At 47.6% G+C, this 16698-nt stretch overlaps 1 protein-coding gene across 4 annotated transcripts in view; it reads left to right on the forward strand.

Moving 5' to 3' along the window:
- The first annotated feature begins 3538 nt into the window (after nt 1-3538).
- Nucleotides 3539-16698, forward strand: part of EVA1C (eva-1 homolog C) — a 95093-nt gene continuing 81933 nt past the window's right edge. For 3 of the 4 annotated variants that reach the window (XM_081558369.1, XM_081558377.1, XM_081558399.1), the window contains exon 1: nt 3539-3858. In XM_081558369.1, coding sequence (XP_081414495.1) covers nt 3699-3858 — 160 coding nt within the window. In that variant the 5' untranslated portion in view covers nt 3539-3698. Of the gene's footprint in view, nt 3912-16698 lie in introns of all 4 variants that reach the window. The other variant, XM_081558389.1, reaches the window with a different exon arrangement.

Raw genomic sequence — 16698 nt, forward strand, 5'->3', positions numbered from 1 at the left:
ACTGCAGGGGGCTTGGGTTCGATCCCTGTGAATTGAGATCCTACATGCCTTGTAGCATGGCCAAAAAACAAAAAAGCTTGATTGAGATATAACCCACATACTACACAACTTACCCATTTACAGTTCAGTGGGCTTTGGCATATTACATTATTTTTTTTTTGAAGTTATGGTAACTACACAGCATAAAAACTGCCACTTTAAGTGTACAATTCAGTGGTATTAATTACATCCAGAGTGTTACATACCCAACATCACCATCTATTTCCAGAACTTTTTCATTGCCCCAAACAGAAGCCCCATATCCATTAAGAAATAATTCTCTGTTCTCCTTTATCCCACCTCTCAGTAACCTCTAATCTCTTCTCTGTCTCTATAAATCGGTCTGCTATGGATATTTCACTAAGTGGTATTTATGCAATGCTTATCATTTTCTTATTTCACCTAGCATGTTTTTAAGGTGCTTCAATGCTATAGCATGTATCAGAAGTTCATTCCTTTTTATGATGGGGTAATATTCCACACTTTGTTCATCCATTCATCCATCCATGGACGCTTAGGTTGCTCTACATTTGGCTACTGTGAATAAAGCTGCTATGAACACGGATGCACAAATCTCTCTCGGATTTGATTCTTTTGGGTGTATTATCACCCCTGGACCCACTGTTGACCACTCCAGTCCAGTTGCGCTCAGCAGAGTCATCTATTACCCAACACACAGTCGATTGTGTCACTCATCTGCTTACAACAGTTTGCTAGCTTAAGATGGAAATGCTCACAAAGCTTAGGACAAAGATGGCAATGCTCACCGAGGTCTCTGGTCCCTGAGCTCTGGCAGCTGACCTCTCCACATCACCTTGCCCTACGCTTTTCTCTGTTCCATTCCCTCCGTGCTTCTCAATGGAGCTGGGTTCCGTTTGGATTTCACATGTGTTCATTCATTTTCCTAAGATGTTGTGTGTGTGCGTGCTCAGTCGTGTCCGACTCTTTGTGACCCCATGGACTGTAGCCTGCCAGGCTCGTCTGTCCATGGAATTTTCCAGGCAAGAATACTAGAGTGGGTTGCCATTTCCCATTCCAGAGGATCTTCCTGACCCAGGGATCGAACCTGCGTCTCTTGCATCTCCTGCATTAAAAGGTAGATTCTTTACCACTACACCACCTGAGATCTGGTGTTCTCCTAAGAACACTCCTAAGATATTCACCCTCCCCAAATACCTAGCTCTTGCTTGACCAACTCTTCCCATGTAATGTTAAAAAGGGCTTCCCTGGTGGCTCAGTCTTAAAAAAGGTTGCTAACACCTGCCTTCCTCACTCCCTCCCTTCCTCCCACCCTCCCTCTGTCTTGCTCCTGTGGTCCCTTGCTGTTCATTTGGCTTACCAGTTCAAAGTCTGTCTTCCTTAGCCATTGTTGTTGTTGTTTACTTGCTAAATCATGTGCGACCCCAGGGACTGTTGCCTGCTAGGCTCCTCTGTCCATGGAATTTCCCAGGCGAGAATACTGGAGTGGGTTGTCATTTCCTACTGCAGGGGATCTTCCCACCCCAGGGATCCAACCCGAGCCTCATGCATTGACAGGTGTGTTCTTTATCACTGAGCCACCAGGGAAGCTTCTTCCTCACTGTGCCAATGACTAATGTTGACTGAGCACTTAACTCCTTCCAGGCCCAGTTCCTGCCCTCCTCACCTGTATCAACTCCTTAAATCTTCCCAGTAAGCCTATTGCCTTTACAGATGAGGAAGCCTGGGGATGCTGTCCCTGTTAGGGGCAGTGCCCACACTGGCATCCTTGCAGGACAGTGGTGGGAGCCCCCAGCCCTGAGGGAGCATGGTTCCCTTCCTGGGCCAGCATATTCACTTCCTAGCAGAGGATCTAGCCCACACAGGTACCTAACTCCTATCGAAACTAGATGATCAATGGAATGCAAGGTACATGGAGGAAACTGAGTTTTGAGCAAAGATCACTTACTGAATGGTTGCTAAGTGCTAGGCATCCTTACCCACCCCCACCTCCCGCCCCCCCGCCTCAGTTTCCCCAACCTTGAAAGCGCACAAGAATACTGAGGTTCAAGGGTTATTGAGAGGGCTGAACGTTTTCATGTAGGTTTTAAAAATCCTGGTGCCTGGCTGACTGGGTCCCACCAACACATGTTGATGGTTACATCTGCCTCGCTCCCCGCCCCCGCCCCACTCCAGACAGAAGAGGAAACAGCTGGAATCTTCCCTTCCAGAGCACAGAGTGGGACGCGATGACATCCAGCCCCGGTGTCCTTGTGGCCCACCTCTAAGAGGTTCCCGCAGGTAGGCCAGCGAGTCGCTCGCGGTTCCCTCTCCAGGCCTCCCCGACACGCGGTGCGGTGCGGCGCGTCTCCCCCTCCCGACCCCGGGCAGTTCAGACCCGGGGGGCCCGCAGGGCGCCTGGGCCCGCCCTTGGGCCTCATTATCTACGTTTCCGCGTCAGGCCCGCGGCGAACTTGGCAGGCGCTCCCGCGGTGTTCGGGAACACTCTGTGCCGAGCGCGCTCCCACCCGGCCCTCCTCCCTCCCCGCCCGCCCGGATGCCCCGCGCAGTCCGCGGGCTTTGGGTCCGTGAACCCCCAGGTACGGCACCCGGCGCGCATCCACAGAGCTCCCGTGCCCTTGTCGTCTGTGCACCCCGAGCCCGGGCGGTGCGAAAATCCGCTCCTCGCCCACGGGCTGGGCGTCCAAACGTAGGTTACCCCGCGCGTCATCGAGATACTCAGAAAGATGCTGTGGCCCCATTTTAAAACAAAGCCCGTTTATTAGCGTTCGGCGGCGGTCTGGGCAGGCCCAGCGTCAGATCCTGAGCGCGGCCGACTCTCAGTACCCACAGGAAAAGTAGGCAGTTAAAAGAAACCTGTTCTGGAGCCATGTGATCCGTTTGGAGCACAATGCCTCCCCTTTCCGCTCCCCTCCCCGCCCCGCGATGGTTCCCGTCAGGGCTGCGTCAGCTTTGGCGATCGCCAAGGCTCCGGGGTCTCAGTCTCCTCTCCTGTGAAATGGGGAGAACAGAGCGTGCTTGGTGATTCTGCACGTGGAGCGCGGCCGGTCGCCAAAGACGTCAGTGCTGCGGTCCCACACCTCCCGGACCCCACCTTCCCGAGGCCCCCACCCCGGCCTCGGCCCCGCCCCGGGGCTCCCGGGCTCAGCGCGCGGCGCTGGCTCCAAAGTGCGTCACGGGCGCTCCTCCGGCGGCCAGGGCGAGGCTGGCACGGGGCCAGCGCGGGCTTGGCCGGGGGTGCCGGGCCGTCTCGGGGGGGCGGGGACCCGGGGTGTGCGACGCGCTCCAGTCGCGCGCTGTTGGGGGCGCCCTCCGCGGCGGGCAGCGCGCCAGGGCCCCGGCCTCCGGCAGCCTCGGGAGCGCGGAGGGGCTACACTTTCCCTTCGCCCGCCGCCCTGGTTTCCTCCTGCGCGGCCCGCAGCGGAGATTTCCTCTCGGGGAAACTACGCGGATCCTTCCTGGGGCTCCTCGCCCCGCCCCAGGTCTCCGCCCCCTCCTCTTCGCTGGGGAGCCGGTGCTCGCCCGCGGCGGGGAGGAGGCGCTGGCAGCCTGGGCCGGGAGGTGGCAGGGGGCCGCGGAGACGTCGGCTACCGACTCGTCCTGCCATGTGACGCCGCCCTCCGCCCCGCGATCCCCCGTGCGCCCCGGGCCCGCGCCCTCGCTCCGTCCTGCGGCACATCATGCTGCTGCCCGGCCACGCGCGCCCACCGGCCGCCCCGCAACCCGCTCAGCATCCCGGCCTCCGCAGGCAGGTAGAGCCTCCCGGGCAGCTCCTGCGCCTCTTCTACTGCACCGTTCTGGTTTGCTCCAAAGAGATCGCGGCGCTCACCGACTTCTCCGGTAAGAAGCGACCTCCCCCGCTGAGCGCCCCCCCGGCGCCGCGGGGCGCTAAGGTGAGCCCTCGGTTGGGGGCCGGCCCCCGAGGGGGCAAGGCCGGGTTGCTTTTAAGTTACGGCAAGCTCGGAGCCTGTTTTCTTGCCTGATGCGAACTCTTAGCCTATAAGTAGCTGCATGTGGGATGCCGGCAGAGGGGTCTCCCAAGAAGGAAGGGTAGGTAGAATGTTTGGAGTCTGTCTCCCGATGAGTTGACCTCGTCAGTTTCCCAGGGTCAGGGACCAGACTCCGAAGGATGCGTATCGGTTTAAAGCACCTTACGCTGAGTCCTGTGCGGCGCTCAGCGCTGTTGGTACACGTGTTGTGGTCTACGTTGTACTTGGTTTGCTTTACGCGCAGTTTGGGTGTGCCCCAGCCGACCTCTTGGGTGCTCACGTAAGGAGACCAGCCCAGGAGACACTTGACCTGAAGTCTTTGCCAACAGACCTGAGGGAAACCCGGGGGTGGGGTGGGATGGTGGAAGGTCCGGTGGAGATGCGATGAGAGATGAATAGAAGCTTCAGAACAGAGAGGAGACTCAAGGGTAAGACTTTACCGCCAAAAGGCACCAGAGTTGGCCCCCTCCAGCCCCCATCGCCTTAAAAAAAGAAAAGAGTAACGACCCCCCTCCCAGTAACCGATGAGGCTTTTCTTTGGGGGGAGAGACTGAGACCAAGGCTCCCACAGCCGATCTCAGGTAGTTCTGGGGTTGTAGGTGTGGCGCCACAAAGTGAGAGAGGTTTCTGAATTGATGCGGGCTAGAGGGACCGCATTCTTAAATTACATTCGCGCTTGCTGAGAGTAACCAGACATCCCTGCAATGGTGGATCAGACCTGGGTCTCCGTCTGGTGAGGTTGGAGGCCTTTCACCCTTTTCTCGCCCCTGCCCAGCCCAGGAAGCAGCTCTGAGTCCCATTCTTTGCCTTCTCCAGCATCTCCTGTCAAGGCCAGGCTTCCCGCATCTCTGCCTTGAAGGTCTTTCGCGGTGTAATCACAGTCCACAAGGCTCCTTCTTCAGCCCCTGTTTGTGCAATACACTAGTACATGCCCAGGGACACTGGCAAACCAGAAGCTGAGTTGGGTTTCTAGTTTACTTACAGAGAATGTCATTGTTAGCTGAGAGCCCTCGGGTCAGAGGTTCTTTGCTTTGAATATTTAATATCAAGGCAGTGTTTCTACCTCGCAAAGGAAGCCAAGACATGCCTATTTGGCAAGGAAACCGAGGTCCTTAAAACCCAGGGTCAGAGCGCTGTGGTGAATGTGCTGGGAAAAACGCTGAATTTCAAGTGCTATTGACTTTTTTTTTTTTGGTAATAGAACTTTCTTGGCTGCTAGAAAAGTTCTGTCTTTGCTGATTTCAGCTATGGAAAGCAGTCTGCATTCAGCCACCGGCAGGCTGTGAATATTGTTGAGGAAAGAACAGAAAGCCAACAAGCCTTTCTTTTGTGACATCATTGTAACTGAACAAATATTGCTTTAGGTACCGTTGCGGTGTAACCATTAGATTGTTCTCACAGATTATAGGCACTTGGAGCTTGTTTCTTTAGTAAGCGGTTGCAATCCTTGAAGCAGTCTATAGATTACCACCCAAGTTAGGAACCGTCTGAACTTAACAACTGTCTCCGAGGGTGAGCTTGAGCTGTCAAACAGGGATGCTGTAAACTTGGAAGTGGGTGTTTTCATACATATTTCTCTAAATGATTAAACGATAAAAGAGATTTTCTTGTGCTTTTAGTGGGAACCTAGATTCCAGGGTTTGAGACTCCCTGAGCCAATGTGTTTGGTTGATGGTGACATTGCCAGGTCCACCCACAGGCAACCCCCATATTTTCTCTGGTCAACCTTGCTCTTTAAAGATCTGAGGACCAGGGAGAAAGTGTCTGGGAGCCTTTTGGGGAGAAGAAAAGAAAAATAACCTTCTCTGAAACCACAGACACACTCACGTTTAGATCTAAATTCTAGCTTGTATGGCTTTAGGGAAATATTAGAAAAGGCTTAGGGAGAATCTTCCAAAGTTGATTCATTTGACTTGAAACTTAATGAACCTTTAGGGAATCCCCCTAACCACGTGACATACAGCATCCAAGAAAATTCATAAGCTCCAAAGATGACTGTCTGAGGGTTCGGTTGAAAGCTTTAGTTGACACAGTGGATCCTGGTCATGTGACTCTAACACACACACACACACACACACACACACACACACACACACACACACCCCTCCCCAACTCCCACCCCTGTGGCCTCAAAGCCTGATTCCTGCTTTCCTGGGAACAAGAGGTCCTGTTCCTGAACTTGGAGGGGTATGTAGAAACCAGAGCCTGAAAAGAGACAGTGGACTCTCCCCTTCGGAGCCTGACAGTGATAGCTGAGCCCTGGAGAGCAGCATTTGACAATGTCTCTGCTTGCTTGTTTTTCTAAACAAGGAAACATCAAAAATCCAGACAGAGGCAGGGTGGAGGAAACTTGGGACCCTTTCAACCTTCGTGAAGGAGGGGATGGAAGCAGGGTGGTGAATTCAGGTGAAAGAAAGTGCTGAAATGAAAGGGGTCCTAGCCTTTGTACAGTATTGGGCCTCCCGGGAGATTAGCAGGAGTTTGGAAAGTTACTTAAGCCTTTCTCTTCTTTGCAACTCTTCCTTGAGCTTTTTTTTTTTTTTTTTTTCCCTGAGGCTGTCAGCTGGTATAGTTTTCCTGGGTCATTGATTTTTTTGCCCCAGGGATTCCAGCATCAGATCTCACACTTAATAAGCCAGAGGCTGCATCAGGGCCTCCTCCTGTCCTCCGCCTTCATGCTCGTGACTTGTGCTAATCACCTCCAAGCCTGCTAGGAAACAGGCTCCCTAAACACCCCCTTCCCTCTCCTCCCTGAAGACATTGAGATGCTGCCAGCGGCCACTGGAAGGCTATCATCACTGCATTAAAAACACATCCCAGGAAGGCAAGAACAGTTCATGCAAAATTAGTGCCTCTGATCCTTAATCCCAAACTCAAATGCGCTTGGCTTTTGTCCATTTTCCTCTTTGGGATAGTGTTCTATTCTTTTGACTGCATTCCCAACTTGAGGATTTAGCCTGAGAGGTCCAAACTGATCACTGATTTTTTTTTTCCTATATAGAAATACAATGTCAGCATCATCTTTGTTCAAAAAACAAGGCAGGATGAGGGCAGAGGGGAGGGAGGGGTGCCATTTTGGTTCCAATGATTAAAAAGATCCTAAAGATCCTTTCTACATGTGGTCTGGCTTTCGAGAGAGATGTTTTAGTGTGTCTCTGAACTTAGCTTGCCGTGTCCCTCAGGTCTTATTCGTTTTTAAAAAATAATGTTTATTTATTTGGCTGTGTCAGATCTTAGTTTTGGCACATGGACACTCCTTCGTTGTGGCACTTGGACTCTCTAGTTATGGTATTTGGGCTTAATTGACTCTCTAGTTGTGGCATATGGGCTTCATTGCTCTGAGACATGTGGGATCCTATCAGTAGTTTCCTGACCAGGGATTGAACCCTGCATTGCAAGGCACATTCTTAACCACTGGACCACCAGGGACATCCCATCTTGTTTATTTATCTATTTATTTTTGATGGTTTTACTCTCTGCGGAGAGCAGGCACGGTCTTCTCTCTCTGCTCTTTCCTTTTCTCCCTCTTCTTTTTTTTTTCTTTTCTTTCTTCTCAAAGATGTTCAAAGTGATTGATGGACTGATGGGGAGGGAGGGAAGGAAAGGATGAAAAATTCTTCATGTTCCCACTTGGATTCCTAGAAAACTCCTGACTTTTGACAAAAAAGAGTCATGATCATATGTTGACACGTTTGGTTTTACCCTCGGGCACGGAGGGTGAATGTGGGAAACAGAAAGGAAGTGAGAAACAAGCGGAGTGGGGCAGCTTTTAAGGCCTTCCTTGTTCCCAGATTCCCCAGACCTCAAAGAAAGGGCACTGCATGATAGCAGGGGGTCTCCGGGCTGGTGTCCTACCCTGCCCGCCTCCATCAGTAGCCCAAGTGGGCAAGACAAGACGTGGGGCTTGTTATCAGATCATTTGCAGCCTAGTGAATAAGCCTGACCCTAACTCCTTATTTCATTGGTCAAGAATTTCAGAATGTAGGACTTCCCTGATGGTCCTGTGGTTAGGAGCCCGCCTGCCAGTGCCGGGGACTCGGGTTCCATCCCTGATCTGGGAAGATACCACATGCCTTGGGATAACTATGCTCACGAACCACCAACTACTGAACCTGTGCTCTAGAACCCTCCAGCTGCAAGTACTGAAACCTGCTTGCCTTAGAGCCCATGCTCTGCAACAAGAGAAGCCACTGCAATGAGAAGCCCAAGCTCCGCAAATAGAGAGTAGCCCCTGCTCACTGCAACTAGAGAAAGCCTACAAGTAGCAATGAAGATCCAGTGCAGCCAAATTAAAAAAAAAAAAAAAGAATTTCAGAAGATAGAAAAATGGTCGTTCCCTTGATTGGGATCCCTGGAGTGGGAACTTTGTCCTGATGGAGTGGTCCATTTAGAAGAGGTTAAACCTTCCTTTCCCGCTTGGAGAAACAGTGAGTCTCAACCCTGGCTGACACACTAACATTGCTCAAGTCTAAACAAATATATGGATGCTCTAGCAGCAACCCAGGGCTTCTGATGAAATTCATCTGGGAGATCCAGGCGTGGGTCTCTTTTTCAAAGTCCCCAGGCAATTCTAGAGTGCAGCCAGAGTTGAGGACCACTGCTGCCCATGTCAGAGAGCAGGGATGAACCAGGCACAGTTCATCCAGGGGTACACGGTGTGACTGGGTCTCTCTTCCCCCTCCCCCCACCCCAGGGCTCGCTGCCAGGGAGACCAGGATGTATATTCCCTGCTCTCAGTTTGCCCCTGTGTCCCAGCACACAGGTATGCACAGACTGATACAGACGTGCACATGTACCCGTGTGCACACGCACAGGTCTGCCTTTTATCATCCCTCGGTCACATCATACTTTAATTCGGGATCGTCTTCACTTTCAAAACTTTGATGGAGCCAAAAGCCAGCTCATAACCAAAGGAAAACAAAGCAGATATCTAAAGGAGTTGTCCAGCTGTCGTTATAGAAGTAGAGGGATGAAGAGTAAGCATCTCAGAGGTCTAGCCTGTTTCCATGGAAAATAACTACATTCAAAAAGTGTTCTGATGGCTCTTTCTGTAGCCAAGAAAAGGAGTCTGGGCAGGCGAGTGGTCCCATAATTGATGCCTTTGGTCTCCCAGGCGCTTTATTGGAAAAGGCAGCCTAGCAGTAGTTTCGAGGGAGGAAGAGAAAGGAAGGGAGTGAAAACTAGTTGAGCATAGTGTTATCTGACTTCATCCTCATAGCAACCCTGTGAGGTAAGTAGAAATCTCACTTTACCCAACCTCAGAGAGCTTAGCTAACTTGCCCGAGACCCCCAGCTCAGAAGCAGAGGCAGACCCTAACACGAGCCCAGGGGTGGGACCAGGCTGCAGGGCTTGGCCCATGTGGGTGCTGAGTGGGGGGCAAAGCCAGAAAAAAATGCCACAGTTTGCCTGACCTTTTTAGATAGTTCTCCATTTGGGTAAACTCCGGGAGTTAGTGATGGACAGGGAGACCTGGCGTGCTGCAGTCCACAGGGTCGAAAAGAGTCGGACACGACTGAGCAACTGAACTGAACTGAACTGTACTCATCATAGTGATTTCAATTGTCCTCTAAGTTGACTGACCTTTTCTCATTTCTTCCTTCAACATCTTCTCAACACTGTTGATCTGCAGTAGGTGGAGGCACAAGGTGATCAGTGGATATAATAGAAATATTCTATTCGTTTCTATCTTGAAAAAAGAAGTTATGTTTTGCTTATAATTAACATACAAGTTAGCTGACTCATTGGAAAAGACCCTGATGCTGGGAAAGATTGAGGGCAGGAGGAGAAGGGGACGACAGAGGATGATATGGTTGGATGGCATCACCGACTTGATGGACATGGGTTTGGGTGGACTCTAGGAGCTGGTGATGGACAGGGAGGCCTGGCTTGCTGCAGTTCATGGGGTTTCAAAGAGTCAAACACAACTGAGTGACTGAACTGAACTGAGCTGAGGTGAACACACAAGTTGAGGGAGTTCCCTGGCAGTGCAGTGGTTAGAATCTGGCACTTTCACTGCCTTGGCCTGGGTTCCATCCCTGATCAAGGAAATAAGATCCTATAAGCTATGCAGCATAGCTAACAAAACAAACAAAAAACATACAACTTGACAGTACAAACGGTTCATCATTTCTTTTTTAAAAATTTATTTTATTGAAATATAGTTGATTCATTACACTATTTCTAAATCCAATACATTGAAAACGTGTTCTCAAAATGTTTTTGCTGTTGGGGTTCATGATTTGAAATTTTTTTGAGACCACTAGTACCCTCAGCCATCCTGTCAGCACTTGCAAAATTCTTGAAAAGGCACCACTTTGGGGGTAATATACCCTAAAACAGCAACTGCTCTCCGTGACCCAGCCCTATCCCCTCCTTGCCCACTGCTCCAGTTCCCACAACTGCCAGTAAAATTTAGATGAAGAATGTGAATCCAGTAACTATCTCGTTTCAAAAATCCATACTCTTGTCATTCAAGCTAAGTAATGAATGTGGATGCATAGGGTGAGGCATTCTGACCTTTTATGATACTCGGCCGCTACTTTAATGAGGCTGGTGTGTTTGTCTATTTCTAGAATGCAATAGCTTCCCTGAATAACATCCGTCCTAGGGTCACGTAGATTTTAGCACTGGAAGGAGACTCTCAGATGGGAGGGTGGCTGACCAGGTGATTCTAAACTGTTTTCTTTGAGCTTCTTTCTTTCCCCTTGGGTGCATGCTCAGTTGTGTCCGACTCTTTGTGACCCCATGGACCATAGCCTGCCACGCTCCTCTGACCATGGAATTTTCCAGGCAAGAATACTGGAGTGGGTTGCCATTTCCTCTTCCAGGGGATCTTCCCGACCCAGGGATTGAACCTGTGTCTCCTGCATTGGCAGCCGGGTTCTTTACCACGGAGCCACCTGGGAAGCCCCTCTTTCCCCTTGGGGCCTCTAATTCTGCTACTCCTTCACTGGCCACTATGTGTGCACTATCTCAGGTTAAACTCTGATCCAACATAAGGGGTAAATTCTTTACTTGGTTTTCTTAGCACAAGTAAGAGAAGTTAGCTAAAAATATTATAATGTATCAAATACACAAAGCACTTTATGCCACACAGTGTTTTAAAAACTTCATGTTTATTAACTCATTTAATCCTCACATCCCTATGAAGGAAATTTCTCTATATGTTGAAGAAATAGTAGCCAGAGAGCTTAAGTAACTTTTGGAGATTTGAATGCAGGCAGCTTCTCTAACACTAAATCAAATCAATTGTAAGTTGTTTAAAACAATGTCACTTCTTAATGTTTATCTCTTAATATATCAGATCCAAATCTTTCCCAGGACTTACAGGTATTGTCCTTTCCACATTGTGTCTAGAGATAGCACCACCCAGCCCCAAATAACTGATTACAAAATAGGGTCTATAATTCATTTCTTGGAAATATTGTGAAACTGGTGTTCTGGAAGTATTTCTACAACAAAACATCTAAAGCTGCTGAATAAAATATAGCAAACATCCTTAAAATGCATAAGTGAGTGAATAAACACAAGGAGTAGCCAGGGAACAAAAATGAAGAGGGACCAGAGAACTGAAGAAGTAGCTGGCACTGACCCTATGGCTACACTGGGGCCTTTGATGCGTTTTATAACCAGTATTTACTAGGTACATAAGGGCAAGAGACAAAGCATTAGACCAATGTCAAGTGAGGAATTGGAATAAAGATCTCCTTATAAGGCCAGGACCTGGAAGGGCTAAACACTCATAAAAAGGTGCGTGAGAAACAAATCAGCATTCTTGCAAAGAAAGATAACAAGGGAACATCTCAGCTTGGGCTCCAGATTAGAGGAAAAAATAATCTTTGTTGAAACTATGTAACCACACACTTAACTTTGCAAGAATCTGGGGTTTGACTTCACATTGCCTTTACCAGGAAACCCAAGCTAAGAAACTAGAAAAGTTGCCCCAGTGTACCTGGAAAAAAAACCCACAAATATTCTCTGTGTAGCAACATCAACGCAGGCCCCACAAGATTCTGGTAGATTAAATTCTGCTGATTGTGAACACATAATCCAAAATACACTATGAATAACAGTATGAATAACAGTCAGCAGCAAAACCACAGAGTGTTTAATAAATAAGAGGCAATATAAAACATAAAAAGAAATAAAAGAAAGAATCCAGAAGAAGAAGGAATGAAACGCTATCAAGAAAGAGCAGGCCTATTTTTTTTAATAGAATCAAATATATCAACTAACATGAAAAAGATATTCACTGAGGTTCAAGGCTTGATAGATAGATGAAATGTAGCTGAAGAGAGAAATAGTGAACTGGAAAATAAAGCTAGGAAAATTATCCAGAATGCAGTAAAAGAGATAAAGACATGAAAAAAAAAAACTTTATAAGACATGGAAAATGGAATGAAGATTCAAAACACATGTGATAAGTATTCTAGAAAGAGAGAATAGGGAAAATGCGGGAGAGACAACACTCAAAGTGATAATATCTTAGAGTCAATTTTGAAGAGTTGATGAATGATTCAGATTCAAGCATCCTGAGCAAAATTAATTTATGTGTATCATACTAAAACTACAAAATACTAGAACAAAGTGATGGTCTTAAAACAATCAGAGGGAAAGTTTTTCATTTGGAAAGGTTTTGCCATAACAATGAGAGTCAGAAACCAGTGAAATATTTTCCAGGTTCTGGGGGAAAAAACTGTCAGTGCAGAGCTATATAACCAGCTAAACTATCTGCAAGAGTGAGCATGAAATAAGGGCATGTTTACCACTAATAAATTCTTACAGAAAGAACTACTAGAGGATATACTTCCTGAAGAAGAACAGTAAGTCTAGAAAGAAGGCTTGTGATATAAAGACATGACGAGCAAAGAAATGGTACAGCTTCTAATGCACTTTACCTATATTCTTTGCTCTCTTCCTGCTTCGAGAGTGTCATCTCCTTGCCTTGAGAGAGATTTTCTCTAAGATGTCTTGTTCTTTGATCAGCTAAAATCAAGACATAGCTTTTTGTCTTGTTGAAATTTTTGACCCAGTTGAACTCTTCCACTGACTTGGCTTTCAATCTGAGTTACCTGAGACTTTTTTCTGGTGGGCGTCAGTTCCATTGTGATTACACAGTGGAAGGTCTGTCTGAAAGAACAGGAAATGTTCTCAAGTCTTTCGGGTCTCAGATGCTATGCTAAGTATCATATAAGCCTGCTCTAAAGAGTCAGTCTGTCCTGGGGAGGCTCCCTCCTCAGTGGTTTCATGGGCACTCATCACAAAGCAGTTTGAGAGATGCAGAATAGATTTGGCCAGTTACATTATTCAAGTGGTACCCAAACCACAGAGCTTGGAACTGAGGGATTAGTAGCGTATCCATCCTATGGGGTCACAAAGAGTTGGACATGACTTAGCAACTGAAGAACAACGACAACAAGCGTATCCATAGACCTACCAGACAACACTGCCCATGGGTTGATTTTCCACTTCCACGCTTGCATTTCTGGACATCTGTATCACTTGTTCACTCAGGCTCCTGATGTTGAATGTCTCCTGCATTAACTAGTTAGGAAATGAAGTGAAGTGATGCTTGGGGTTACTTTCAACCTGAGAGCCTAGTTTTCCACACACACAGAGAACCAGGCAACATTAAAATTCAAAACTCAGGCCACTGAATCTGAAATGTATGTTTGCAAACCGTCTGATTTCATGTCTGCCTCAGATGTCCCTTGAATACAAATCATCTCATTTGGAGTTGGAGGAGCAGGGAGGAAGAAACCTAAGAAAGATCTCCAAAACAAATCTTTAATTCGGATGAGGATAATAGAATGTAATCCCGTTTCAAGTCTGTCAGCATTCCTTTGATGATTACAAATGAGTCCCTTTTCCCCTGCAATGTGGGGGAATAATCTGGATAAAATAACCCTTTTTGTCTGCAAGGGCCCAAGCGATGCATACTCGTGACAGCTTTCAGAGTAGTGTTTCAGAGTCTGAGAAGGGCGCTCTGCTACCAAGACCTTCCCTTTTTTTCTCTTGACTTAGAAGATTTTTCACTCTTTTCATGTTTGGCGGCTTCCAAAGTTCTCAGGCTTAGAAATCATAAATCAATCATGGTACTGTACTCTGGAACGAGAGAGACCCGGGTCAGGGAGCCCTTTCTCTTCTCTGTTTGTTCACTGGGAGACAGGTGGGGATGAGAACGCATGATCTTATCTAGAGGGCCAATTTGTACAGCTTTTAAGGGATATGCTTAAGGGAGTGCATGAGATTAGAGTCTCCTTTCTATTAAAAAAAAAAATGTACACTGACCCGAGTTCAGATTCACATGCCTCTTTTTTGTCCATATGATGGTGAAATTAAGGGACAGTTGTTTTTAAACACCTTCCTCTGTTTTGTGAGGCTAAACACACCTCCTAAGGCTAACCATACCAAATGCTTTGTGGATAAGTCAGACTGGATGTAAAGACATCCTGAGGCTGCCAGCAGGTGCCATCCAACCCACAGCCTCAGGATAGAAAGGGGTCTCGGAGGCCTCCATGCTGCAGGACCTGCTGTGTGGAGTCAGTCCTGCAGGGTGTGGAGAATTCTACAGAACAGAGCCTGTGGTCTTCTGTGTTTTCACTTCTTTAAAGCTCACTTTAAGTGTGAAGGACTCTTTCTTTTTTAAAGCAAAGGGCCCCACGATTTTTTTCCCCCAGGGTTACGTGTAAATAGTGTTATGGGTCCCTAAAGCCATAAACTAGCACTTTGAGAAAAAAGGCCTGCTCTTGTCTCAGACTTCTGTGTTTCTCTCTGAATGATCAAGGCAGGCTGTTAAGGCTTGTCAGTCTTCACCAAAGATGCCACGTGGTCCTCAGAGTAGATAACTATCTTCACTCAATGCAAATTTTGCTTGTTTTAACATTGAGTCTAAACCAGCGATTCTCAGTATTACGCTTAACAAAAGAAGACAAAGACAAATGCTATGTATTACTTATATGTGGAATCGAAAAAAGAATACAACTGAATATATATATAGGACAGAAACAAACTCATAAACATAGAAAACAAGCTAATGGTTACCAAAGTGCAGAGGGAAGGTGGCAGGGATAAATTAGGGACATAGATTAACAGATACAAACTACTATATATAAGATAGATAAGCAGCAAGCATTCACTCTGTAATACTGGGAATTATGGGCTCCCCAGGTGGCTCAGTGATAAAGAATCCACCTGCCAATGCAGGAGACCCAACTTCGATCCCTGGGTTGGGAAGATTCCCTAGAGGCGGAAATGGCAACCCACTCCAGTATTCTTGCCTGGAAAATCCTATGGACAGAGGAGACTGGCTGCAGTCCATGGGGCCACCAAGAGTCAGACACGACTGAACATGCACACATGAACGCATGCACGCACTCACTAGGAAATATACCCATTATCTTGTAATAACCTGTAATGGATTATATCTGCAAAAACACTGACTCACTGTGCTGCACATCTGAAACTAACACAACCTTGTACATCAACTATGTTTCAATCAGCAATAAAATGATAAAATAAACCAATGATTGTCAACCCAGAAAAAATTTGTTCCCTGAGAAATATTTGACAATGTCTGGAGGCAATTGGATTTGTTACAACTAGGGGTGCTGTTGGCACCTAGTGAGTAGAAGACAGGGATGCTGCTAAACCTCCTACAGGGCACGGGGCGGCCCCCACAGCAGAGAATGACCCGGTCCTCGGTCCTCACGCTGAGGTTGAGGAATACTGGGCCAGACCAGCCGACATGCCATGGTTTTATTTTCTACATGTTTGGAATCTCAAGAAAGTGTGACATATTTTTAAACACTGAAGTTGAGTCTGGAAAACCTAGAGACAGCTCCACGATGCTCTTCTCATGGCCAGCTCGCCTTACACAACCACCCAAAACTCTCAGTTCCTCGAAGCCAAGGACATGGCAACCCAGGCACAGCTGTGTGTCCTCACGCTCTCACCTAGGGGACTTACATCCATGTTCCTTCCACCCTCACCTTCTTTACAGAACTTGCCTGTGCTGAAAACTTGATGCTTTCAAATTGTGGTGCTGGAGAAGACTCCTGAGAGTCCCTTGGACAGCAAGGAGATCAAACCAGTCAATCCTAAAGGAAATCAACCCCGAATAGTCACTGGAAGACTGATGCTGAAGCTGCAGTACTTTGGCCACCTGATACAAACAGTCAACTCATTGGAAAAGACCCTGATGCTGGGAAAGATTGAAGGCAGGAGGAGAAGGGGGCGACAGAGGATGAGATGGTTGGGTGGCATCATCAACTCAATGGAAATGAGTTTGAGCAAACTCAGGGAGACAGTGGAGGACAGGGAAGCCTGGTGTGTTGCAGTCTATGGGATCGCAAAGAGCTGAACATGACTTAGTGACTGAACAACAACTGGCCCTTTTGTCCTCCTCATTTCAAGCTGAAATACTCACCATCATTAACGTCAATCTAAAATATCCTTCTAGATGGAGAGGTGTTGAGACTTGAAGTCAGTTGCTCGTTCACGGTGCAAGGATGTCTTTGCAACACTTCTAAATTATTTCACAACATCAGCAAAGCAGTTGTGGGCATGGGGTGGGTGGGGGAGCAATTTGATTTGAATTTTTAAAAGAGAGAGCAAGTCTTGAAACCCATGTGCAGATTTGCTTCCTCCCACTGCCTTCCTCTTCTTTCCTCCTCCTCTGTTCCTGTTTCT

This window comes from Giraffa tippelskirchi, chromosome 2, assembly GCF_054371585.1.
Source record: "Giraffa tippelskirchi isolate mGirTip1 chromosome 2, T2T-mGirTip1v1.2.pri, whole genome shotgun sequence".
Classification (NCBI taxonomy): Eukaryota; Metazoa; Chordata; class Mammalia; order Artiodactyla; family Giraffidae; genus Giraffa; species Giraffa tippelskirchi.